The sequence below is a fragment of the Passer domesticus genome, chromosome Z (assembly GCF_036417665.1).
Source record: "Passer domesticus isolate bPasDom1 chromosome Z, bPasDom1.hap1, whole genome shotgun sequence".
Taxonomy (NCBI): Eukaryota; Metazoa; Chordata; class Aves; order Passeriformes; family Passeridae; genus Passer; species Passer domesticus.
In genome coordinates this window covers 80,949,980-80,974,909 of record NC_087512.1, presented here as the reverse complement: position 1 = coordinate 80,974,909, position 24,930 = coordinate 80,949,980, and the positions used below count along the sequence as shown (strand labels likewise).

General features: G+C 43.9%; 1 protein-coding gene across 8 annotated transcripts in view; it reads left to right on the top strand.

The window, feature by feature from the left end:
• The window catches only part of XRCC4 (X-ray repair cross complementing 4), a 162,014-nt gene extending 138,505 nt beyond the window's left edge, over positions 1-23,509 (top strand). For 7 of the 8 annotated variants that reach the window (XM_064403601.1, XM_064403607.1, XM_064403605.1 and 4 more), the window contains one exon: positions 4,322-5,071. In XM_064403601.1, coding sequence (XP_064259671.1) covers positions 4,322-4,427 — 106 coding nt within the window. In that variant the 3' untranslated portion in view covers positions 4,428-5,071. Of the gene's footprint in view, positions 1-4,321; positions 5,072-23,445 lie in introns of those variants that run through there. The other variant, XM_064403609.1, reaches the window with a different exon arrangement.
• The last annotated feature ends 1,421 nt before the right edge of the window (positions 23,510-24,930 follow it).

The following is a 24,930-nucleotide window of genomic DNA, read 5'->3' as shown; positions in this document are numbered from 1 at the left end:
AGTACCATGATATTTTTGATCACATGCAGCTCCCATTTAGCCTACCCACAATTTTAATATTCCCTTTTAAAGAGCTCTGTCTGCATGGAGTGTTCTCAGTGCATCACTCCACGTGAGAGGCTTTCCCCCATGTCCCTCCATGACACCATTGCTTTTTATTTTTGTGGTTAACTTTCCTCTTTTTTTCCCCAGTCACCACGGGCAGACTGGATTTCTCTGAGCACTGGGAGCACCACAGGACATTGGTTATTCCAGGCCAAGATTTCTGCTGCAGCCACGAGCTTTATGGGGGCCTCAAAAATTCTAGATATCTGTGTTAATGCAGGAATAATTCTCTGCCTACCAGCTGCTGCTGGCACCTATTTTTATGACACTGAAGAAAGTGTATATCAGATTTTACCCTCTGTTATTGTCTGCTCGTGGTATGAAACCTTCATTAGGATTCGTGTCCAAAGCAAGGATGGACACACTGAGAAATTCAGATGGTGAGAGCTGAGATCCCCTCTCCTGCTTAAATGCCAGCTCAGGGTTGGAAGCAATTATTTCAATTACTAAAAAATGAGGGAAATAATGCAGTGGTTCGGGGGCACAATCCTGGATTGCTCAAGTTTCTTGGGAAACCTTTCCATCCACGTTTTTTAGCGAGGGTTTCTCTCTTTCCAAACCCCATGGGAGTTGCCCAAGGACAAAAGCTTGGGTAGAGTCATGACCACAGTGTGCTGGGCTGGCTCTGGAGGCAAAGGCAAAGTGCAAGGACACTTCATCCTTCCAGAAAATACATTTTTTTTTGGTGCAGCTCCTGCAGAGCTCCTGGGCTGTTGGGTAAGGAGAGCCTTGCGTGTCTCCTGCTCCTCGGGACTCCTGCTCAGCTCTGGAAGGAAACATCCAGTCATGTAACCACTTTCTTCCAGATCTGGGGCCAGGATCTCAGCTGCTGTAAGTCAGCAGAGCTGCAGTGACATTATTAGTGCTGCAGTGATTCACACCAGCTGTGGGTCTGCTCCTCTGCCTTAATTTATGAACTAAATGTCAGGAAATATGAAATGATCTCTTATAGTCAGCAGTTCTCCAGATGTGTTAATGGAGTTTAAGTTTACCAAAAGGCAGGACTTCAAAAGGAGATCCAACAGAAGAGTAAACTTTGAGGAGGAATGCCTTACTCACAGGCTTCTTGGCAAGGGAGGGCTGTGCAACTCGCTGCAATTCACAGAAATTAACTCAGTTATGTGTCAGGATATGGTAATACAGCCTCCCTGAGAAATCCCAAATAATTTTAATTTAACAAAGCAGGCTGTTGGCATTCAGTGAGCAGCTGCCATGCAAGTGGGAATCACCCAGTCCTGAAACCAAAATTAAGATGCTGATGAGCTCTGCGTGAAGGGCCTGGTGCCTCCACTCTGGGTTTATTCAGAGGCAGCTTTTAGGAGATTAAATGAGGACCATGTTGTTACAAGGACACAGAAGCTTAATAATTCTCACTGTGCAATGTGAAAACTCAACAGTGGCTTGGCTTAAAGATGTGCTCTCATGGATGGTGTTGAAAACTGTTATTTTAGCCAATGAGGAAGGAATGGTTGTTGACGTTGCTTAAGCCCTGTCAGGCTTGCTTCTCCAAATCAGAAAACTCTGGAACTGCTGAAATCCCACAGCCAGCAAATGTGGGGTCTCAGAGGTCTTTTAATTCTTTTATGCCTGAATAATATATGAGCCTATGCTCAAAAAAAAAAAAAAAAAAAAAAAAAAAGCAAAACAACAAGCCATATCTGAAATATCCCGTGGTGGCACAAAGGCCTCCACAGCCTAATTTATTTGCTAATGAGACCTTTCAGAATTAATTTAAATGATCAGTGGGTGGCTCCACACATGTGCTGTTCTCACTGGAGATGGATCCACAGAGGTAAAAGGACAACACACCTTCAGTGACTGAACCTCAAAACCCTCTGCTGGGGCTTGGTGCCTGCATTTTATTTTTGAATAAGTTGATTTTTAGCCACCAGGGCAGTGTGGATGCTCTGAGGTCGTTGGTGAAGGGTCCAGTTCCTGCAGATCTGTTTTACAGCTCATCCCAGTGACTTCTTGGTGAGGCAGATATCTGTTTAGGTGTCAATACACGCCAAAAAGGAATATAAAATATGCTTGGCACAATTTATTCAGGCCTGAAGAAGAGAGTTTTGGAAGAGCTCTCGGAGAAAGCTCATTAGACTTTCAGAGAAAGCAATTACCATACTCTGAATATAGCAATATACTGAATTTAGATGGGTTTGCAGAAGTGGAGTGGTGAGGAAACCCTTCTGGATAGTGGAGAGCTCTCAGGAAGTGGCAGCATCCAAGACTCAGCATTTACAGGGCTGATTGCCCTGGAGCACGACAGGGATGAAATGGAGCTCATTCCCAGATCCAGGAAGCACAGAATGTCCAGGGCTCTGAGCCCCCAAGGGGCTGAGCAGCTTGGGGTGGGAGCCAGGCAGTGCCTGGCGGCTTAGAGAGCTCATTCCCCTTTGGAATTGCCACTTTTATAGAGACTTCTCCTCCCTAGAGATTCCCAGGTAGGAGTTAAGGAAAAGTTTGGTTCTGAAAACTGGAAAATTCATGAATTTGACCAACAGTACTGACTTTATCACACGGAGCAGTTGAAGGAAGACGCTGGAATCAGTCTGAAAATTAGAATTTCATTGCGTGCCGCATTTCCCTGAATCCTCACAGGGCAGCTTTGAGCTCTCCACCACTTCTGTCTAGCTCTTCCCATCCTGGGAAACACCTGAATTTCCCACCTTTTTGTCAGCATTGTAATAAACCTGGGCATGAACCCTCAACCCCTGTGAAGCTGCAGCCAGGCCCTGAGCCAAGGTCAGGAGATCACTTCTTAATTTCTTATTTTCAAGGCAGTGGCTGATGCTGGTCCCTGGAATCCTTGTCACACCCCTGGGATTGACAAATCCCCTCTAAACTCACAAGAAAAGGAGTTTTTCTGCAAGATTCAGTTGTGGTTTTTTGTTGTTGTTGTTGTGGGGTTTTTTTGGTTTGGTTTGGTTTGGTTTTGGTTTTGTTTCTGTTTTTGGTTGGTTTTTTGGGTTTTTTTGGGGGGGGGGTTGTTTTTTGGGGGTTTTTTTGGGTTTTTTGTTTTTGTTTTTTGTATTTTGGTTGGGTTTTTTTCTGCATTCAGCCTCTATAAGTGTAATTCCCGCATGGGTCAGAAGCTGTTGGAAATGCCGCTTTTTTGGGGTTTTTTAGGAAACACAGGCTACATCACCTTCCCAAGGCACAAGGGCAGAGCTGTCTTTACTGGAATCAAGTCCTGGAGAGAGAGCAGAAATAGGGAACATGATCCCTTAGCATGGTTTCTGCATCTGTGCTGCTCTTCCCAGCTCTCCATGTGGAAGTTGTGGGTGAAATGGTCATTCCCAGGGTGTTTAAAAGACTTCTAGCAGAGCATTTATAAAGTATTTTCTAATATAAATTTTACTATAAATATAAAATTATAAATATAAATATATTCAATCTATATATTTTTATATATTTGCATATTCAATATAAATTATTTATATATTAATATAAAATATAAATATAAAAATAATAATGAATATAAATACAAATATATGCTTTATATAAATATAAATTTATAAGCTTTTTAATATGATTTTATATAAATATGAAATGATAAATATAAATATATTGTATGTGTATACATTTATATAACAATATATAAATACATAAAATGTTTATATATTTATATAAAATATAAATATAAAATGTAGTAATGAATATAATTTAAAATATATACTTTATGTTAATATAAATTTATAAACTGTTTAATATAAATTTTTATATACATATAATGTTATACATATAAATGTGTTATTTATATGTATAACATATACATATTTTATATATTTATATATGAATACATATCTATATGTAAATATTTATTTATATTTTTATATATGTGTTATTTATATACTTGTATATATTATTTTTATATATTTATATATATTTATATATTGGAATATATATTATATGTATTTGTATGAAGTATAAATAAATATAAATACAATTATCAATACAAATATAAATCTATTATATATTAATATAAATGTATAAACTCTTTTATATAAAATTGTATATAGATATATAGATTACAAATTTATAAATTCATAACATTTGTACACTGAATTTCCTCAGTGGCTTGCTTTGCCACTGCCACCCCAGAAAATGAATTAGTCTCACAGAAACCACTTCCCTCTTAGGAAAAGCCCCAAAATACGTTGAAATTACTTATATTTGTTCCCAGTTTGTCTCACACCCCTCTGCTTTTTGTCCCCAGGGCTGGGCTGGGCTCGCAGGCGACCTCGGGGCAGCGCTGCCCGGACTGGGATCTGGAAACCCTGGAAAACTCCTGTGAGCCCCAGGACCTCTTCGAGGACATGTAGCCACCTGGGGGCTGGGCAGTGGGACCCTGCTGCGTCCAGCAGGGATGAGTTGTGAGCTAAAAGCTGTTTTTTTACAGAGCAAAGCCAAAACCTTTTCTCCGATGCTGTACACCCTCCCTCACCACGCTTCCTGCAGAGCCCTGGGCTGCTGCACCTCCTTTTGGCTGTCCCAAATTTGAGTTTCAGGCTCCACGTGCAGCTTCCATCCCTGCGTGGGGAAGGGAGGGCACTGTGGATGAGGTTTTGCATCCTCACAGCCCCTGGTTGTGCTCAGGATCAAACATTTCCCAGGCTCCAGGCGTGGGTGATGCCAGGCCAGAGCTGTGCTCAGCCTTTCCCAGCTCAGCCTTTCCCAGCTCAGCCCTTGGAATGGATAAATCAGCTTTTTTTGAGGTGCAGGTGTGACTTTGGATTGGTCTGTCCTGAGTCAGAGCAAAATGTCCTTTCTCCTGAGGGTTCTCTGTGGCACTGTGCTGTGTAAGGTATTCCAGGAGTGAAGTGCTACTGAAGTTGGTATTGACTATGTTTTAACTTTCTCTAGAAACCCACAGCGTTTAAAATTGTGGATTTTTTGATACTTCAGCTTTTTCCTTATGGCAATTTCTTAAAAAAAAAGAGAAAAATAAAATGCATTTGCAAAAATACGTCAAATTTGTCTTTATTTGTTAAACATTATGAGTAATGGTGGTCATTACCAAAACCTGGTAATGCCTGAGCTTGTCTTGCCCCAAAGTGAAGCATTAATTTAGATTTAAACCTTCACCAAAAAGGCAAAGTTAACATGCATTTACCTTTCAGTGGCCAAAATGAAGAGCTCAACGTGGACCTCAGGATTCTGCTTTGCATTTTCAGGACCTGAATCCATCCTTGCTTAAGACAGAAGGATCCAGTTCTTTCTCAGAAGGAATCCCACTGAAGTCAGCCCTTAAATCCCCTGTGCTCTCTGGGTTGCAAAGCTCTTTGGTGAAATACTTGATATTTTTGAAGTGGCTCTGATTCTGCCAGAATTCCATCCTATACTCCATTAAAAGCATCCCTGTCAGCATTTGCAGGCTTCATACAAGAACATGGGGATCTGGGAATATTATATTTAATCATTCCTGTCTGAAAAAAAAAAAACCCAGTCACAGCGTTTTAAATTCACAAAGGGCTCTGGGACAGTGTTATAAATCACACAGCAAAAACAAGAATGGCCAAAATATTTTGCTTGCTAAGAAGGCTTTGTGCCTGGGAAGTGGCAGGGCCACAAAAGAGCCATTCATGCACCCATTCAGAGGCACAGCCTGATTTAAAATCTTCCAGTGCTGATCTGACAATGCTTTCAGCAGAAGCTTGTATATGGTTTCAGCTCTGAAGTGAAAATGTTCCATGACTTAACCCGGAGTGCCAGAGCCTGGCTGGATTGTGCCTGCAGCAGAAAATGGAGCTGAATGTCCCACAGAGCTCCCCCCGTCAGGAAACTAAGAGTAAAAGGGTTTCTAATAGTAAAATGCTGTTGCTGCAAATAGGAAATGTTACTTTTCTCTCCTTTCTTTGGGTTGGGTTTTTTGTTTGTTTGGGTTTTTCTTAGTTTTTTTTTTTTTTAATGTGTGTTTTTGGGGTTTTTTGGTGTTTGTAGGTTTTGGTTTTGGGATTTGTTTTGGTTTTGTTTTGATTTGGGTTTTTTGTTTCTTTTTTTTTTGTTTCATTTCTGTGAGGTTTTTTTGTTTTCATTTTTTGGGTTTCCTTGGGTTGTTTTTGTTTTTGTTTATTGTGTGCTTTTTTAAGGTGTTTCTTTTTGGTTTTGAGGGTTTTGGCATTTTTGTTTATTTCTTTGTTTGTTTTTTTCATGTTTTGGGTTTTCTTGGGGGTTTATTTTTGGTTTTGTTTTTTGTGGGGGTTTTTTGGTTGTTTTTGTGGGTTTTCATTTTTTGGGGGGGTTTGTGTTTTTTTGTTTGGTTGTGGGGTTTTTTTCAATTTTTTGGGTTTTCTTGTGGTTTTGTTTTGTTTTGTGCAGTTTTTTGGTATTATTTTGTTGTTGTTGTTTTGAGGGGTTTTGGTTATTTTGGGGATTTTTGTATTTGTTTGTTTGTTTTCCATTTTTTGGGTTTTCCTGGGTTGTTTGGTTTTGGGCTTTTTTTGTATTTTATGTTGTTGTTTTTGGAGTTTCTCTTTGTTTCAGGGGGTTTCTTGCTTTTTGTTTGTTTGTTTGCTCGTTTCCTTGTTTTTTGTCCTTTGTCCTTTTGTTTTTTGGCAGGTTTGCAGAGTCAGGCCAGGGGCTGAGCAGAAGATTTCGAGGTGGGGGATGCAGCTGCAGCCCTTGGTGTGTGTGAGCCCTTTCCCACCCAGCTGGGGCTCCTTGCACACCCAAACCCCTTCTCCCCTCCTGGCACTGTCAGTGCCCTCAGCCTGGTGGGAAGAGCTGGTGAAATCCTCTTTTCTCAAGGTTTATTTGAGAAACTACTGGATTTTTTTTATAAAGTTTCCATTTTCCAGTCGATTTTGACAAGGAAAAGCCCACCAACCTCCAAATCAGTTCTGTGTGGGTCATTCATGGTGTGAGAGCAGAGGTGGTATTGCAAAAAACTGCAGGAAATCAGTGAAAATTCCTCAGGGATTTCATTGTCTGTGGGAAAAGTGGGGATCTCTGCTTTGTGTTTGAACTCATTCTTCCCTGTGCATGGAGATGTGGCCAATTCACCCAGACAGGTGAAATCTATTTCAAATTAACTCTTGGGAAGGGAACCCTGTGGGAATGCCTCATAAAATGATTTTTTAAAGTTTAGTAATTTAATACTTGGTGTTGCTTGGTTGTGTCTGAGAAAAGCCAAGGTCTCTGCCATCCCTGCATGAGCAGTTCTGGATTTAATCCTCACTCCACTCACCCTCCTCTTTAACAGATTTACCAAACTTTGACTTGTTTTGGTTTGTGGACAGAGTTCTCTAACTCAGTGTTTGTAAAACAAATTTTTCCAGGTGTGCAGTGGGATGTCACATTCCTCAATTGCTTCTCCCCTACCCAAAACTACAGGAGACAACACAGAGAAAAATGCCCAGAAATGGGTTTTTAAAGGCAGGAACTTAATCAAAGTGAGGAATGACAGATCAGATTCCAAAGATTCTTTATTAACATTTCACAAATTATTTCCCAGGTAATTTTTTTTTCCAGCAGTTTTAACTATATTTGTAGGGGAAGATAAAACATGCAGTTGCTTTGCAGAAGGAAAACCCATGTTTTCATTAAAGGTTTGGACTCATCTAGAGTTTTATATCTTTAATGCAACTGCTTGAACAGAATGTGTATTGCCATGCAAAACAATTTGTTATTTGAGGTCTGAGTTCATCCAGCAAATTTTGAAAAGTACAGGTCAAAAATATTTATTTACAGGAGCGGAAAAAGAAAATTCTGGACCAAAAAAACCCCAAAAAACCCCATAAATTCTTGAGGAAGTGCTGCATAAAGTGTTGCCTTTGCCTTGATAATGTCAGTTTGATTTTGAGGTAATGTTTTGACAATCTGCATCACTATTTTAGCTTCCTTCTCACTATTATTCCCCAAAGCAGACACTCGTGTGTGTGCATCAGATTCTCCCTCCCTTTGTGCCTGTGGTGTAGGAATGGCTGTGTGGATAAATGTGATTATCTGGAAATATTCAGTGTGGTGCTGCTGGCTCTGGCAGCTCCTGCAGTTTGATCCATCAGCCTGGAGGTGCTGCAGGAAAGAAAAATTGTTTACACATGGGGATCCAGGTGCTGATAAATGTTTAAAGCAAAGCTTTTCTTTTTTTGTGTTTTGTTTTGGTTTTTTTTTTTTTAATCCTTTTTTTTGTTTTTGTTTTTTTTTTTTCCGTGGGAAAAATAAAATATGGGAATGGTGAAGTCAAAATGGAAGGAAAACAAGGCAATAAAAGAATGTCCAGAGAGTGAAGGTGATACATCTGAACTTCTTCTGAGCAATCCTAATTGAGAAAAATGCCCAGGATTTGGTTACCCCACTGAAAAAGGATCAACCATCAATCCTCTCAGTTTCATACTAAACATTTTCCTGCTCTAATTTTATTCCAATTCCCTTCACAAACTCTGCCTGCTCATAAAATCTTTCTCCTAAAATTCCTTTTGATCTGCCATCCTCCATCTTGTCTTTTTTTTTCCGTATAATGTTGGTCAAATCTGAATTTTTCATCCTTTGCTGACCATTAAACAATTTCACTGCTGTTATAATCATGCTCCAGAATTAATTTAATTCATACATGTCCTCAGGATTAATCTGGTTCTGTTAGGGAAATAAAATTATAATTTTAAAGACCAACACTTTTAAGAAGGAAAACACTGAGCTGGAGGAAAATTGTTTCTGGAGATCCCTTAGGGATAAGTCTTGGGCTCAATCTCATTGAGGGTTTTCACCACTGGCATTGAAATAAAAAGTAAGAATTGCAGTGAAACCTCTTGAAGATGTGGATGTGGGAAGCTTGGCACTGTGTGGTATTGAATTTCATTCTGTCCCACTGGCCAGATGTGACAACAGCAACCAGATATCACCTTTGTTTTTTGGTTTTTTTAGTTTTTTGGGATTTTTTTTTTTGTTGTTGTTGTTGGTGGTGGTGTTAGTTTGTTTTTTGTTTCTTGGGTTTTTTTAATTTTGTTTTGTTGTCCTTGTTGCTGTAGTTGTTGTGTTTTTTGGTTTTGGTTTTTTAATTGGTTTCTGCTTTTTTTTTTTTTCCTGAATTCTAGTACTGTCCAAGGTGATGTTTGTGCAAGCCCTGGATTGAAAGGATGACCATTCTACTTTAAAGTTCCTTCTTGGGAAGAAAACAAAGCTCAGTTTGGAGGGTTTTTTATGGCTCTATTTTCCTTGTGCTGAAATATTTAACCAAGGAAAATTCTGCCATCATTCCTACAGCCTCACGGAGCCACTGGGCAGGTGATTTTGGAAAGGGACTGTGAAAATCATCTCTGTAAAGGGTTTCTTGTGAGCTTCATGTCCAGAGGTAGACATCCACCCTGTGAAGGGCATGAAGTGTTTAAATATGTGGTTTTTATGCAGCTATTGCTGTAGAATTAATTTAATAATCATCAGTACAGCATGTAGCACCCATGCTGCTCTGAGTAAATGATGTAATACCACATTGTCCTCCTTTTCCTGCTTAATTAACCATGGCTTTGAAGTCCTGCATCTCATTTCCAGTGCATGGTTCTGATTCCTGTGGGTTGAGAGACCAGGGTTAAGCTCTGGGATTAATCAGTTTATTCACCCACCTCAATAGCCTCGTGTAGCCCTTTCTTTCTGAGATGCTGCCAGGTCCTCTTTGGCTTCCAAGATCATTGAAAGATGATGTTAAAACTCAATTTTAACCAAAAGCCAGAGTTCCAGACAGAAAATGCTGAGGAAAAGTCTGTCCTCCAGACTCACATCCACATAAAAACAGAGAAAGGCAGTAAAATATATTTACAGGACTACTCACAAGCCTGCTCAACTCCAGTTTATAAAGACACTGGGAGAGCTTTTTATGCAGCAAAAAAATGAGGAGACAGAAGAGAACATAAGTTCTTGCATTAAACAGTCATTGAGAATTTATCCAGATACTGTGCTCAAGGTTTTCCATTCTTGCTGTATTGGGAAGGCAGGTATTGACAATACTCTCTGACAGCATTTCCACACAGTGAGCACATGGTTAATTTCCCTTCCTGGGGAGGGAGAAAATTATCTTCACCCTTTCTGGTACCTGGCAGGCCCTGGTCAGGCAGAAACCATCACCTGATGTCCCAGAGGATGAATGAATTAATTATTTACATTAATTATCCATGAATTATTCACGTGAAAGTGGAGAAAGCTCAGCAGCACCAGCCTGGCTTGGGCCAGGCCATTCCCAGCTGCTCTAAACCCAGAACTAAAAGCTAAATTTCCCCTTGGTGTGGATCCTTTCTGCCCGTGAGTTGAAGGCATCCCTGATCTCTGGCTTTTTCCAGCCTGTCTTAGCTCAGCTTTGATTTAGCTGGTGATGTTCCAGGCGTGCCTGGCTAACCACATTTATTTCAATTTATTTTATTTCACAGGGGAAGAGCAGCCCAGGGTCTGGTCCTGAGCAGCTCCTCGTGCTGGAGGAGACAAACCCCTGAGTCCTGCTCCCTTGTTTCAGCCCCATGACTCCATCCTTCCCTCCTCAGAGCCAAAACCCAGAGAGATGGGAAATGAAATCAGCTGTCTACGAGCTGCACTAATAAATATCTATAAAAAACAAGAGTGTCCTCCCAAGAACAAAAGAGCAATTGAGACGTTTTAACCCAAAACTCCGCAATAAATTAATCAGAGCTGATTTAGGGAGAGGAATATTTTTTGCTGCAGAGGCATGGAGGAAGTGAAATAATTTCTGCCTAGCACTTGGCCTCGTGCAGCTTGTCTCGTTCCTGCTCGTGCAAACCTTGGAAAGATGGGACAGGGCTCCTCATGACAGCTCCCAGGAATGTTGTGTCTTCCACTTTGACTTCAGCTGAGCTCCACGGCCAAACTGGATGATGATTTATTGCAACTGCTCCATAATGAGCTGCTGTGAGCCCAGAATAGGCTGCTGTTTTGCAATGCTGGGTTGGTTTTTTTTCTCTTCTTCTTAAACCTAGATTTTGCTTTCAGTTCTGTGTGGAGGAGCAAGCAGGTGATTTTCTCCAGGTGGAGCTGCTGCAAGAGCTTTTCCTGTTGTTGTCACCAGTCTCAATGGATGGCTCAGCTGCCCTCAGGTTTTCTCATCTTTCAGGAGGTGTGTTTGCTGAGTTAAGCCTGACCAGAGGTGTACACGGACCTGTGTTCCTCCTGAGCAGCACAGGTCCTCATCATGAAACCTTCAGGCTTGCTCAGGACTGCTGCAGGAGGGAAACTTCCCAAGTCAAACTCCCCAAATCAGAGAGCCCAAACCAAAGTTTGATGCACAAAAATCACTGGCAAGGCCTCAAAACAAGGAGGTGTTTGAGGCCAACCCTGTCTGATTTTATCACTAAAATGAGAAATTTAACTTACACAGCACAAGAAGATGCACCGGCCAAAAAACCACAAAAAACCCAAACAACAAAAACAAATAAAGATGCAGTCTCTGGTTTCACAAAAAATATATGTAGGTTCCACACCACAACAGGTTCTTCATATCCTTCCCTTTCTCCTCTGTACAGACATGATCTGGAGGGAAATACTAAAAAGTCAGGCTGAAACAGAGGTGGGCACGTTCTGGCCAGCTTTTTGCTGTTTTGTGCTGATTTCTGTTTCCCAGCGGAGGGGAAAATTCTCAAATTGATGTTCACACCTCTCAGGCCTGGCCCAAGTGCCTTTGTTCCCCTGCTGCCTGTGGCTGTGGCACCCTCACCCTGCCCCTCACCAGGACTCAGCTGCCACATCAGCTCCTCCACACCCAGCCCTGAAATTACAATTTGAATAGAGAACTGTCAGGAAATGAAATCCCTTTGAGGCCCTCGGAAAACGTCTCTATAAATTCTACTGTCAGGGGTATTTTTTATCTTCATTTGCCTGGCTAGATTTCTGCTGTAGCCCCGTTGTAATAAATTGCTTTCCATTGTGGCACAAAATCACTTGAGAGAGTTTGGCTGGGCAGGGGGATGAGTGAGTCAAGTCCTCACCACACTGCAGTCAACCCCAAACCCTGTGCAGACTTCAGGGGAGCCAGGATGTGAGCTGTGTGCTCTCTGAAGGAAAAAAAGGCACTTTTAAAGTGCATAAAACAGGCCAAGGTGGCAGGTTAGGGTGGTGGGGTGATGACCAGGTAGCCACTGCTGTCATGGCTGGAGGGCAGTGGAGTGGTTCATATCCATAAACACGCTGAGAGAGCTTTTGTGCAGCAAAGAAATGAGGAGACAGAGAAGCACAGGAGTTATTATATTAAATAGTCATTAAAAATAAGTCAAAATGTGAAATACTGCACTCAAAGTTCTGCTTTGTTGCTGTATTAGGAAAGCAAGTGCCTAGAGGGACTTCAGGGACAGGAGGGCTCTGATGTTTGGGGTGATGTGTGAAAAGGGATCTCCCTTGGCTGTGCTTTGGAGGATTGGGGTAATCCTTGAAAAACAGGTTGATGTTTTTATTTATGGGAGGAAAGAGCCCAGGCTGCAGCCTGTGGTAGCACCCAGCCCTTGAGGTGGGCACAGGTAAGGAGATCCTCCCTCCCTGCTGGAGGGCTGAAAATTTGGAGATTTCTGAATTTAGGGGTGTCAACCCTCAAGTAAACACTCAAGTACTTACACTAAAGTAAACACCTTGTTTACTTGAGGTGAGACCTTGGAAAAGGCTTCAAAAATTGAGTGATAGCACAGAAACTCTCTGTGTGTGGTTTGGAGAGTATTGTGTGATCTCACGGGGTGAAAAAACTTAGATTTGGGGTTTTAGTATATGGTGATATGTGGGAGCCAAGATGGAGAATTTTGGGTGTGGTTTGATGTCTTTTTTGCACCTTCTTCTTCTTTTTTCACAAATCTGGGTGGTTTTCTCTAATTGGGTGAAAGATGTCTGCACTGGGGGTTTTGGGTGATCATAATTGGGCAAGAAGCAGAAATAATATGGATGTCAACTGTTTATTGAGTAATTTTTAATAATTTATTATTATTATTATTGGGTAATTGGGATTTAAATATCCTTGACCAGGCACCATTTCGGGGCACTTTCTTGACTTGCTAGGGAGAGCTCACATCTTGTGAGTTTGTAATAGATAAGGATGATAAACTTCAGAGGGAGGCTTCAAAAACAACATCTCCTGAATTTTATTCACCCTGACCTTGGAGCAAGACAGAGCCTGGCATTCCAGCACCTCCTCTCCTCATTGCTGAGGGATGCTCTGCATCACCCAGGTGTGGCAAACACAGGGCTGGGCTGAGCTCACCTCTCAGTGTCATTGAATTTAATTTAATCTGGGGTTGGCTGAAGGCCTGCACATCATCCCACCACAAACTCCCTCTGCTGAAAGATGTTTGATGGATAATCTTTAAACATGAGCAGCAGAAATGCTGGGCCCCATTTTGGTACCCCCAGGTGTCTGCCATCCACAGGGGGTGTGTGAGAGCTGTGGCATGGACAGAATGGGTTTGGAAGGCAGCAAAAGGCAGTGGGAATGCTTCAGGCAGCACAGGAGGAAAAGTATTTGTATTAATATTCATATTTATTGGCCTTTTTCTGGTGTGGGCAGGTGTGGCTGTCCCTGTGGGTGCTGATCACGGACAGGTGCCCTGCCTGGGGAGGAAAGCAGCTGCAGGAGAAGTGGGGAATTCCTACCCATGCTGGTGTTGTGATGGTCCTGGGGAGTGCTGCTGGGTGGATTTATGGATTTATGGGGTGGTTATCTCCTCCCTGCCCTTCTCTCACCTGCATTCAGCAGCACTGAATGTGGTCCCTGTGTCCCTCCACCGAGGTCAGAGCTGGGGCAGGACCTGCACCAAAATCATCTGCCCAGAGGGTGAGGTACTGCTCTAACAAGGGATTTGACACAGCAGAGTGAGTTGTGTCCCAGCCAGAGCCAGAAAGCTTTGTATACTGATATTTAAATGTGACAATTTCAGGAGACCATGTAATCCCTTTTTACATAATGTGTGTGTGTATTTTCCAGCACTGCAGCAGAAAAGCCTTTGCTGTACAAGTGAACACCTGGGCAGCTGCTGCATGGGCAGGTTTCAGCCCAAAAAAGAGTGATCTTAGGCACAGGTGCAGGTTCAGAGAGCATCCTTAGGCTTCTTGTTGTTGGTCAGCAGAGGGAAAATGGGGTTTTTATTCCAAGAGCTGCAGCCTGACAGCTGGACAAGTTCTACCTTGTGTTACAGCCTCTTGTCCACCAGTGTGTCTTATAAAACATCTTGGTCTCCCCTTACCTGTTCACTCATTTGCATCACATTGTCTGGTGCAAGAAAACATTTCTTGTGTTTCAGCCTGAGACACATTCCAGCAATTGTGTTTGGTTTGTGTGGCCAAGTGCTTTTGGACTGCAGTGCAGTCTTGTTGAGATTTTGCTATTTTGGCTGTTGATTCAATCATAGATGGCTAAAAACAAGCCAGGTCCCAGGGAATCAGCCCCAATAGCTGCCTGCTTCCTCTCAGAATCACAGAATCACAGAATCCCAGAGGCTGGAAAAGCCCTCCCAGCCCATGGAGTCCCAGCTGGGCCCCATCCCCACCTTGTCCCCAGCCCAGGGCTCTGAGTGCCACCTCCAGGTGACACCTCCAGGGATGGGCACTCCAGACCCCCCTGGGCAGTGCCAGGGCAGGTCCTGAGCCCCCTTTCCATGGGGAAATTCCTGCTGTGCCCACCCTGAGCCTGCCCTGGCCCAGCCTGAGGCCGTTCCCTCTGCTCCTGTCCCTGTTCCCGGGAGCACAGCCCGACCCCCCGGCTGTGCCCTCCTGGCAGGAGCTGTGCAGAGCCACAAGGGCCCCCTGAGCCTCCTTTGCTCCGGGCTCAGCCCCTTTCCAGCTCCCTCAGGAATTCTCCAGCCCCTTCCCAGCTCCGTTCCCTTCCCGGGCCCCGCTCCAGCCCCTCCATTCCCCGTGTGAGGGCCCAGAGGTGCCCCCAGGATTTGAGGTGGTCCCTCAGCACAGGGTTCAGTCACTGCCCTGCTCCTGCTGCCACCCCATTCCTGACGCTCCCCTCCTCCCCGTGCTCCCATCCGTGGGGAAGGTGTTTTTGCATTTTTTTTTGTTTTCTGTCTCCAGTGACATTCCAGACCCAGCCGCTCAGGGAGGGGGATTGGTCACGGTGCCTTGCTCTCCCTCTCCGTATCTCACACACGAGTTCATTAAAATTATGAGCATGTTGTGAAATGAAAACAAACACAGTTCCGGCTTATCCGGTGTAAAACTAGCTTGGCCATGCCGAGAGAGGGTCTGTCTGCATCTGTTAATTACACCCTGACAGGCCTCAGCTTGAGACTCCTGAGATATCACAGGGTTCTTCTCTGAGATCCCTTGATAGAAACCTTTTTCCCCAAAGTGCAGGAGGATTTTTGTTTGTTCTTTAGCACAAACAAAATTGTTGTTGGGTTTGTCAGCCACTGGGTGGGTTATTACACCTGACCAGGGCACTGGTTTCTGTGCCAGACAAGTCACAGAACCTCATGCAACCCAAAAGTCCTAAATCTGAGGGGAGTTCTCATTGCAGAAACTCTGGGAAATAACATTACAATTACTGCTTTTCTGCTGTTTTGATTTTTAAAATGCTGTAGAGACTCCAACAAGTGTTAAACCTTCTGTAAGAGACACATATGGGAGAGGAGTTGCAAAGCAGAAGCCAATGTTGGATACCTAAAGCCCAGAGAGAGAACAGATGTTTTACCACCTGCCCACTCTTTCCTACCAGAAAATAATTCAGATTTGGATGCTCCACACTGGATGAGTTTTCATTTCTTTTTTTCTTTTTTTTTTTCTTTTAAAACTGACTTACCATATCCTTATACTTAAAGTGCAAGCAGAGGGGGTGAAAAAAAGACATTAATATTATACCTTAGGCTTGCACACTGCTTACAGGAAAATGTTAAAATGAAGTTTGGGTCTCCTGGGGTTAATAATGTATGGTTAGTGCAGGGTTGTTATGAAAAGAACATAGTTACAGTGAGAGCATATGGCCAAATAAAAGAAGGAATCCAGCCTTTTGGAGATGCTGTTCTCATGGAGTGGGAAAGGCAAGGCTGACTGCAGCATGGAAATGCTGTAACCTGCTCCTTTTCCTCACAGAATTTTAGGGTTCTGCTTCAGTTGTGGTTTTTGGTGGGCTGCAGAATTTCAGTCAGAGGTTTCAGGGAGAGACCTGAGAGATGTGCAAGCAGTGCAACACAAAATCCCTGATCGCTAAAGGGGTGAGGAGCAGCTTAGGCTGGGTTGAAATCACACAAGTGTGCCTGCTGTGGGGGGCAGGCGGTGATGGAGATGGTTCCAGAGGGATTCCTCTCTGTTCCTGGTGGAACAGAGCTCAGGAGGGTGGCAGGAAAGCCAGGCACAGGGAGACTGAATGAAGGGATGTGATGAATTTACTGGGTTGTGTCGATCTGAGCGAACGAGCAAAATGAAATTTAAATTTCCACAGACTCACAGGATGATCCAGGTGGGAAGGGACCTTAAGGGTCACCTGGTCCAGCCCCTTGCCGTGGTCAGGGACACCTTCCTGCCTGGCTCAGGGGTGTGGAATTCTGCTCCCCAACCACCAGAGCAGAGTTCACTTCCCTGGCAGAGATGAGCGGGAGGAGGCAGCTGGTGCGAGAATTCCACTGACCTGAAAACTTGTAGCTTTCCCTAAAAATGCTGGCAGGGCGAACAGAACATTTAGATTCTGCGAAAATCCTTCCTTGCAGCACCAAGAATATTAATTAATTCTGTGAGGCTGGTGTGAGGGGCGTGTGTGGGATGGGGGAAAGTGTCCTTGGATTTCCAGGGTGAGTCACCACACTTCCCAACATCACTGTGAGGATAACTTTATTTCCTGAAATGATCCCAGAGCAGATGGCCTGACTGCTGCTGACTGTTCAAGGACTTCCTAAAGACAAAATCTAGCTCTGGCTTCACAAAACAATCCCAGACCCACACAAAGTAGGGATCTCCTGTTTCAATGCCTTCAATAATTTAAAGTCTTAGTGGCACTTAGCAGTAGTCTGGAAATACAAAAAATGCATGCAAGGAAACCAAACATGGAACTAATCCTGATGTTATTGATTTCTTGGGGGGTTAGGGGTTTTTTCAGCTTGATTTAGATCAGTTTTGATATATACTTAAGACAGTTGTGTGGGAAGGCATGTAAGTTTTTGCCCTTTAAGTCAATTCTGCTTTTCACTTGCAGAGACCAGAAATTAATTTAGAGATGCCTGCAGTTAATATGTGGAAATTCAAATCACTGATAAAATAGAGCTGATTCATGCCTTTCCAACTAATAAAAATAGTAGGTTTTTAAAAAATTTTGATCCTCCTCAAACACCTTCTCAGCAAGAGGTACTTGAATTCAAAGCAACTTCGTTTTTTATTAGGCTGATAAATGACAGATATCTTGGAGAAGATGCTGCCCTGCAATCAAAGAGGGAGATTTATTTTATTTCTCCTTCCAGCTACTGGGTTCATTATTAATAGGAAATAACTCCTTTCTGAGCTGTGTTTACTATAGCTGCCCACAGGACATGAATTAGTTGGTTAGAACTGGCTAAGAACTTTTTCTATGAAACACAGAGATGTGGTGACATCGTAGCATTGTAGAAACTAAAATTTAATTTTTGCCAAGTCATTTGTCTTACCAAAAAAAAAAAAAAAAAAAAGAATAATCGCAGAAAGTCCAGGAAAAGTTGGAAGCAGGAAAAAAACCAGAAATCCAAGCATTACTTCAGATTGTTTTGGGGATTTCCATTTAGACAGAATTTTTGTTCCACATTTCCTTTAAGTTAGGAGTCTAAATCCAAAGCAAAGTCATTTTTCAGGAATGAGAACATATTGCTTAATCCCAAAGTAATTTTTGAGTTGACTACAAATGCCAGATTTATAGGTCAGCCTGAAATTAAGATTTTGTTGTCATTGTTTTGTTTTAAATTTTCAATTTGTCTTTTATTTTATTTGTTGCAAACCATCAGTTAAAACCCAAGGATCTGCTCTCTCTTCAGCTCTGGTGGCAGGTGGGAAGTGCCACTGGAGGCGCTGGGATTTTTCCCAAATGGGGCAGTGAGGAAAAGTTGATTTTTCCCCATCCTCCCCAGCCACCCTGACTCTCCTGCCCTTGGGGACTTCTGAATGTATTTAGGAAAGGTGAAGCACAAAAACTGCTGCAGAGGTGAGGTCATTTTTGAGGGGGAGTTGCCTTAAAACTTACATTGTTCACCTCCAGCTTTAGTAAGTTTTTTTACAATAAAATGTCATTGTTTTTATTTTTATACCTGAAAAAGGTACAGGGGTTTCTTTTTTGTGTGTTTTTTTTTTTGTTTGTTTTGTTTTGTTTGGTTTTGTTTTGTTTTTAAATATCCTGAAGTGTAACTTGTATTGACTAACACCAGCTGATGGATGTGCCATGCTTGCTGCACCAGGTACAATGTGACCTGCCTGGGCACTTCTTGGTGGCAAAACATCAGATTTTTGGTACTTGACCTCTGTCTGTGAGGCCAGTTTGGCTTAGCAAGGACCCCTTTGGGACCCCCCCTTTTCATATCTTTCTTCAAATGAGCAGAGCTATGGAACTTTCTCTGGCACTACCCATACCTTTTCCACTGGAGAAAAAATATGTCATCATGAAAATTAAAAAAAAATAATAATAATAATTCCAATGCTACCATAAAATCCAGAGGCGTTTTTGTTAACCTTGTTAGTTAGCTGGGTTTGCTTGGAGTTCCTTGGAGGGTTTTTTTGTTGTTTTTTGGGGTTTTTTTCCTAATAATTGAGTCCCAAACTGGCTGATGAATACTACAGTTGCTTTCAAAACATGGAACAAATGGATTCTACAAACATCAGCCAACAGCTACACTCTGGTATTTGTTTTAAATGCAAGAGACAAGTGTGAGCTGAGAAATTAAAGCCCATAAATCTACCCTGTTCACATTGCCAGTTTATTTAAGTGATACACTGTTATGTTAGTTGAAGTGATCATAGGAGAGTGCTAATAGCAAGTGATTAGTTGCCCAGGCATATTTATTTAAGAAATATAACGGATTAAAAGTCTTCTGGTCAGAGTAGATACTCCATCATCTTTAAAGTAAAATAATTCCTGCAATTTATGGCTCCTTTTGTCATAATTCAGGCTTTAAACACATGAATCACGACTGAATTGCTGTTGACTGGGCTGTAGGCAGAGAAATTTCTAACGACGATAAAAAGAAAAGGGAAATTTATGATTCCTGAGCTTATTTTCCTCTGCAGGTTTGAAAAGGGAACACTGAAATGTTAATTTCTAATGTCCCCCCCCACCCAGCTCTGACATTTTCAAAGTTAAAATGACTCTTCACCATCTGAAAGTGCTATGGCACTTTAAGTAACAAAACCATTTGCTTTGCATTTTCAAATAACTCAGAGGAAAATGATACACATTAAACAGGCAGCAGTACCATTTCTGTGAGCACTGTGCATTAAATTCTTTTTTTGTTGCACTGACATGCTACATAAGGGTCATGAATGTAATTCTTGACCATGAAGTGGTGTGTGTGAGGCTAATTGTAACAGCAGAGATAAAAGGGAAGAGACCAGAAATTGCAGGTACTCTGTGCTGATGTTTCAGCACCCAAAGCCTGCAGAAATGGGGTCACTAAGGGATTGCTTTGGTCATCATGATTTCAATTATTTCCCTCATGTTTCTCATGGCAGCCTTTTTACTTCTTTGTCAGGGCATGCTGTGGGAATGGCACCTCCACAAGGTTAATTATTTACTGTTGTTCTCATCAGAGAGAGAAATCCACCAAGCTCTGAATGCTTCTGTTTGAAAAGTGGCAATTGTGGGATCATGGAATGGTTTGGGATAGACAGGACCTTAAATCCCATCCAGCCCCAGCCATGTCAGGGACACCTTCCCCTGTGCCAGGCTGCTCCAGCCCCAGTGTCCAGCCTGGCCTTGGGCACTGCCAGGGATCCAGGGGCAGCCCCAGCTGCTCTGGGCACCCTGTGCCAGCCCTGCCCACCCTGCCAGGGAACAATTCCCATTGCCAAGATGCCAGCCAGCCCTGCCCTCTGGCCCTGGCAGCCATTCCCTGGGTGCTGTCCCTGCAGCCCTTGGCAATTGTCTGTGTCCATCTTCCCTGCAGCCCCTGCAGGCCCTGCAAGGCCGCCCTGAGCTCAGCCCAAAGCTTCTCCTGCCCGGCTGAGCAATGGCAGCTGTGCCAGCCTTTGCTGCCAGCAGAGCTGCTCCGTGCTCTGCCCAGCCTGGAGCCTCCTCCGGCCTGGCTGCAGCAGCTCCAGCTCCTTGCTGGGCTGGCCCAGGGCTGGGGCAGCTCTGCAGGTGGGCTCTGGCTGAGGGGAGAGGGGCAGAATCCCCCCTGCCCTGCTGCCCCCGCGGGGCTGGGCCCAGCACAGGCCTCTGGGCTCTGGGCTCGGCCAGCCCAGCTTTGGGGTCCCAGCCCAGCCCAGCCCAGCTTTGGGGTCCCAGCCCAGCACAGCTTTGGGGTCCCAGCCCAGCACAGCTTTGGGGTCCCAGCCCAGCCCAGCCCAGCTTTGGAGTCCCAGGAAAACAGAAGAGAGGAGTAGAAATCCTCCTTGCCCTCTGCCCACCGTGGTTTGGTGAGGCCTGGGATGTGTCGGGCCTTCTGGGCTGTGGGCACACACTGTTGGCTCAAATCCAGCCTTTCACTCACAGGAACCCCCAAGTCCTTCTTTGTCCTCACTGAACTCTTCCCCGAGGCTGTGCTTGTGTGTGGGATTGCCCCAGCACAGGGGCAGCACCAGCTCCTGGCCTGGTTCAGCCTCCTGAGATGCTTCTGGAGTCACTTTGGAGCGTGTCCAGGTCCCTCTGGATGCCACCCTGTCCCTCAGGGGTGTCACTGCACCCTGAGCTTTGTGTCACCTGCAGATTGCTAAGGGTGTGCTCCATTCATCCCCTGTGGTGCAGGGGTGGAGTGCCAAGACAGAGTCCTGAGGACTCCCTGGACACGGGACCTTTGGTGAAACCACCTGGCTGTCCCAAATCCCCTCCTTCTCTTGCATGGACACTAAGATTGCTTCCATGGGGATATTTCCATGTGCTTCCCAGGCACAGAGGTGATGCTCACTCCTCTGGAGCTCCCCAGGTCTTCCTTTCCTCCCTTTTCAAAAGCAGGAATGATGTTTCCTGTTTTCCAGTTACTCCAGGGGCTTTGCCTGAGTGCTGTGACTTTTCAGATATGATGGTGATGCTTTGTGAAGGCTGACCTTGAACAGAGGCTGGACAGAGCTAAAGAATAAAGCAGGGATTCATTCAAAGGATCTCCTCCATGGATGCACCCTGGGCAGCACCAGAGCCCAGCCAGGGCTGCACCCAAGATGAACCCAAATGGTCCCAAAATGAACCCAAGATGAACCAAAATGGTCCCAAAATGAGCCCAAGATGAACCCAAATGGTCCCAAAATGCACCCAGGATGAACCCAAATGGTCCCAAAATGCACCCAAGGTGAACCCAAATGGTCCCAAAATGAACTCAGGATGAACCCAAATGGCCCCAAAATGCACGAGCGCTGCCGGGGTCTCTCCCTGGGCTCAGCTCTGCTCCATGTGCACATTGCAGTTCAGTGTCCAACCCCAGCTGCAGCCCCTGCAGTCCCATCCTGCTTGTTTTTCTCTCTCCAGCCCACGGGGTTTGTGCTCCTGGGCTGAGATTTGGATCATTTGTCCTCGGTGCCCAGCTGGAGCAGGAATTGTTTTGTCTCCCTGCTCTGTGCAGAGAGCTCACCATCCCCTCATATGGAAATCAGAACTGCACACTAAAGCAGCACAGAATCTGAAAATATAAAAGCTAAAACCTGAGGCATCCATGGAAGGTGGCTTGGCAACGCCAGCGAGCTCCCTCAGGTTGCTGGGGTGTATCTCAGCAGGCCACAGAGATGTGGTCACTCTTCAGTTTCATCAAGTGATGCCCAAATTTTCTCTACTGGCAGTGTCAGGGGCTTTGCTCTCTCCTTGGCCTTTCTTTCTGACCTCTGCACTGACAGAATCTCACCTTGTTACTCCTCACATCCCTTGCCAAGTCCTGTTCCACCTGTGCCTCTGACCCCAACCCTACACACCTGAGCCATACCCCTGTTTTCTTCCCCATGTCCCTGCTCCCATTTCATTCTCACTCCTTAGAGTTTAGAGAAATGAAATTGAAGTTCTTGTGGTCTTGGTTTCTTGGTGTTGGAGTGGTGAGGTGTGTTTTGCACCACATCCACCTCTGTGTTTTCACAAGATGCTGAATATTTACCACTTCTGTTTTGTCCCTGGAGATGGGACCCTCTCAGTGCCACTGTGGGTGTAGGTTAGGGGTGGGTAACTGGAAAGGCTTTTAGAAATGAATTATAAGATTGATTGGACGATGCCTCAAGCCAGGAAATGGCTGTGATATTAAAATATCTGCTCTTTTTTCTTGTCTGGCTGCTGATAGAGTGTCTGTGCTCTGAAAAAAAAGGGCTGGATGTACAAGTTTTAATCTGAATAGGTCATTGTGTGGGTCCCTCTCTGTAAGAGCTTTCATTTGCTATCTGGGACCCAATAATGCAAGTGCTCTGTGTGTGGGAGCACTTCTGGAAGTCAGGAGTATGAAAAACATTCTTGTCTGCCTTGCTGCACAGCGGTGTAAATTTTAATATATGGGCAATATGTGAGCAGAAGGTCTCTAATATCAAATCCTCCTGAATCCACGTGGTCTGTGCCGGAACTAAAGCTCCTTTATGCTGAGCACCAGCAGGAGATGTGGTCACGGCTCCTCAGTTTTGATCCCACCTGTGTCAGGCCTTTGCTGGAGTCTGTGGAAACTTCTGGTGTCTCTCCAGACGACAATGCACAGCCCCATCTCCCAACGTGAAGACTTCAGTCCAAAACTGACCATTTTCCTGAGTCGGTTGTCAGCAAAAGGCCCACGAAACTGCACTCCTGCTACTTTCCCTCCATAAATCCTCCACTCAAAGAACACCTCACCTGTACACACAAAAGTGTGTTTGTAGGGTTACCTACGCCTACCCTAACTAAAAAAAACGTACTGGCATTATCAAGGAATTATTAAATATGGATGTATTCTTCTGTGTTTAAAATAGCATCTATTTTTCCTGTCCCAGGGACAAAAAAAAAAAATTTAAAAAAAAATTCAGAACTTGTAGAAGCAGCAAAGGTACCTCCTGCTCGTTCTGACAGGCCATTGTACACAAGCTATTAACACACTGATTTGTGGCCCGATAGCATGAATGCCCAGGTGGTCTCTGGCCTCCCAAAGGAGCTCCAGCTCCCTCCCTCCAGGCAAAAAGAACCACTCACTTAGATTAATGCTGCCTTATCTCGGCCTCCTTCAAAGCCAGCCCCGAGTCAGAGCGGGGCTCAGCTTTCAGCTGGCAAACCCAGAGCTGTGAACTGAGCCCCGGACTGGATGTTAATGCAGGTTTTTTTGGTTTTTTTTTCAGGGCAATGTCACGGTGTGTGGTGAACGCCTGCGTGGGCACGGGTGCATGAACTCACACCAACCCCCTGTCCCGGCTGAGCCCTGTTGAATTAATTGTGACATTAAACGAGGAGCTTATTGCCGGCTTCTGGGGAGGCTTAAACGTCTGGCCTTGGGAACACGCGTTGCAGAAAGATAGCATTTTTTCTATTTAAAATGCTTTCAGGTTTCCTTTTATAGAAGCCCGAGCAGAGTCAACATATTCCTTTTGTCTGACCTTTTTGCTGAACACACCAGAGCATAAAGCTCTTCAAAGTCAGTGGAAGATTCCTGAGAAAATTCAAAATGCTTCGGATTAAGACCTATATATATGTTCTAAAAAGAAACGAGATAAAAATACCTCCAATGTTTTCTTCTTTTAAATAATTAGGCTGCTCTAATACTAAAGTCTAATAAAAAAATCTAATAATAAAACCTAATAATAACCAATACGACAGCAATGGAAACAATGAAAATGCGGTGCAAGTGTAAGTTCTAACTATGTGGTTACCTACACACATCCCACAAGCAAAAAATTGCAAATTAACTCCTAGGAATCCCTTTGGCTTCTTAGGAAATGAGAAAAATTGAAGTTAAGATTTTGATGGCTCCTTGACAATAGTAGAGGGAGCACCCTCCTATCAACCAATGAATAGTGAAGAATATAAGAAATAATATTTTTTTTCCTTGATTTAAAACTTTGCTGTCACTTCTCTGCCCAAACCATAAACTCTAATGCAAAAATTATGTCAAAGTGTTCAAGAAAGGTATTTCTATCCCTGTAAAGTTGACTTATCAGTCCTAAAAGTCAATGAGTATCTTTGTAGCTTTTCAGCACCCAAGGATTCATTGGGTAATGAATACATTCCAGCAGCAGGACAGGAGCTCCCATGGATGACACTTATATATCCCACAGGCATTTTAATTGTGACCCAAACTATAGTGAACAGCTTGTTATTACTTTATATCTTAGGGGGAATTTTTCAGCTATCTCCCAAATTTATCTTTATGATCTGTGCCACAGTTTAAAGACTTCCTCAACCTTCCCACCTAAGAAAAGAGCTTTATTGCGCTTAGCTTTCTTTGCTGAGGCGGAATTAACCCCGTTCTTGTGTCAAAACAAACATCTCCAGCACAAGGCAAGGAAAGTGCAAATCTCTCCTTCCCCTGTTTGCCCTGCCCAGCCCTCCCCTCTCCTCGCTTTCTTAATTCAATTGCTGCTTAATTCAATTAGGGGGAGCGAGGGCTGTGGAGCAGACACCAGCAGGGGTATCAGCACCCATGAGTTAGTGCCCCTGGTGCTGACGGAAGGGATTCTGATTCCAGAGGCAGGGTCAGTGCTGCTGAGTGCTCCTCGGACACAATCAGCCCCTGGGGAATTTGGGGAAGCCCCCTGAGGAAGCAGATGTTGGCAAGACCTCAGGTCCTGCTCTCCATCAGTGCCCAGAGGTACCACAGGGGTTGGGGT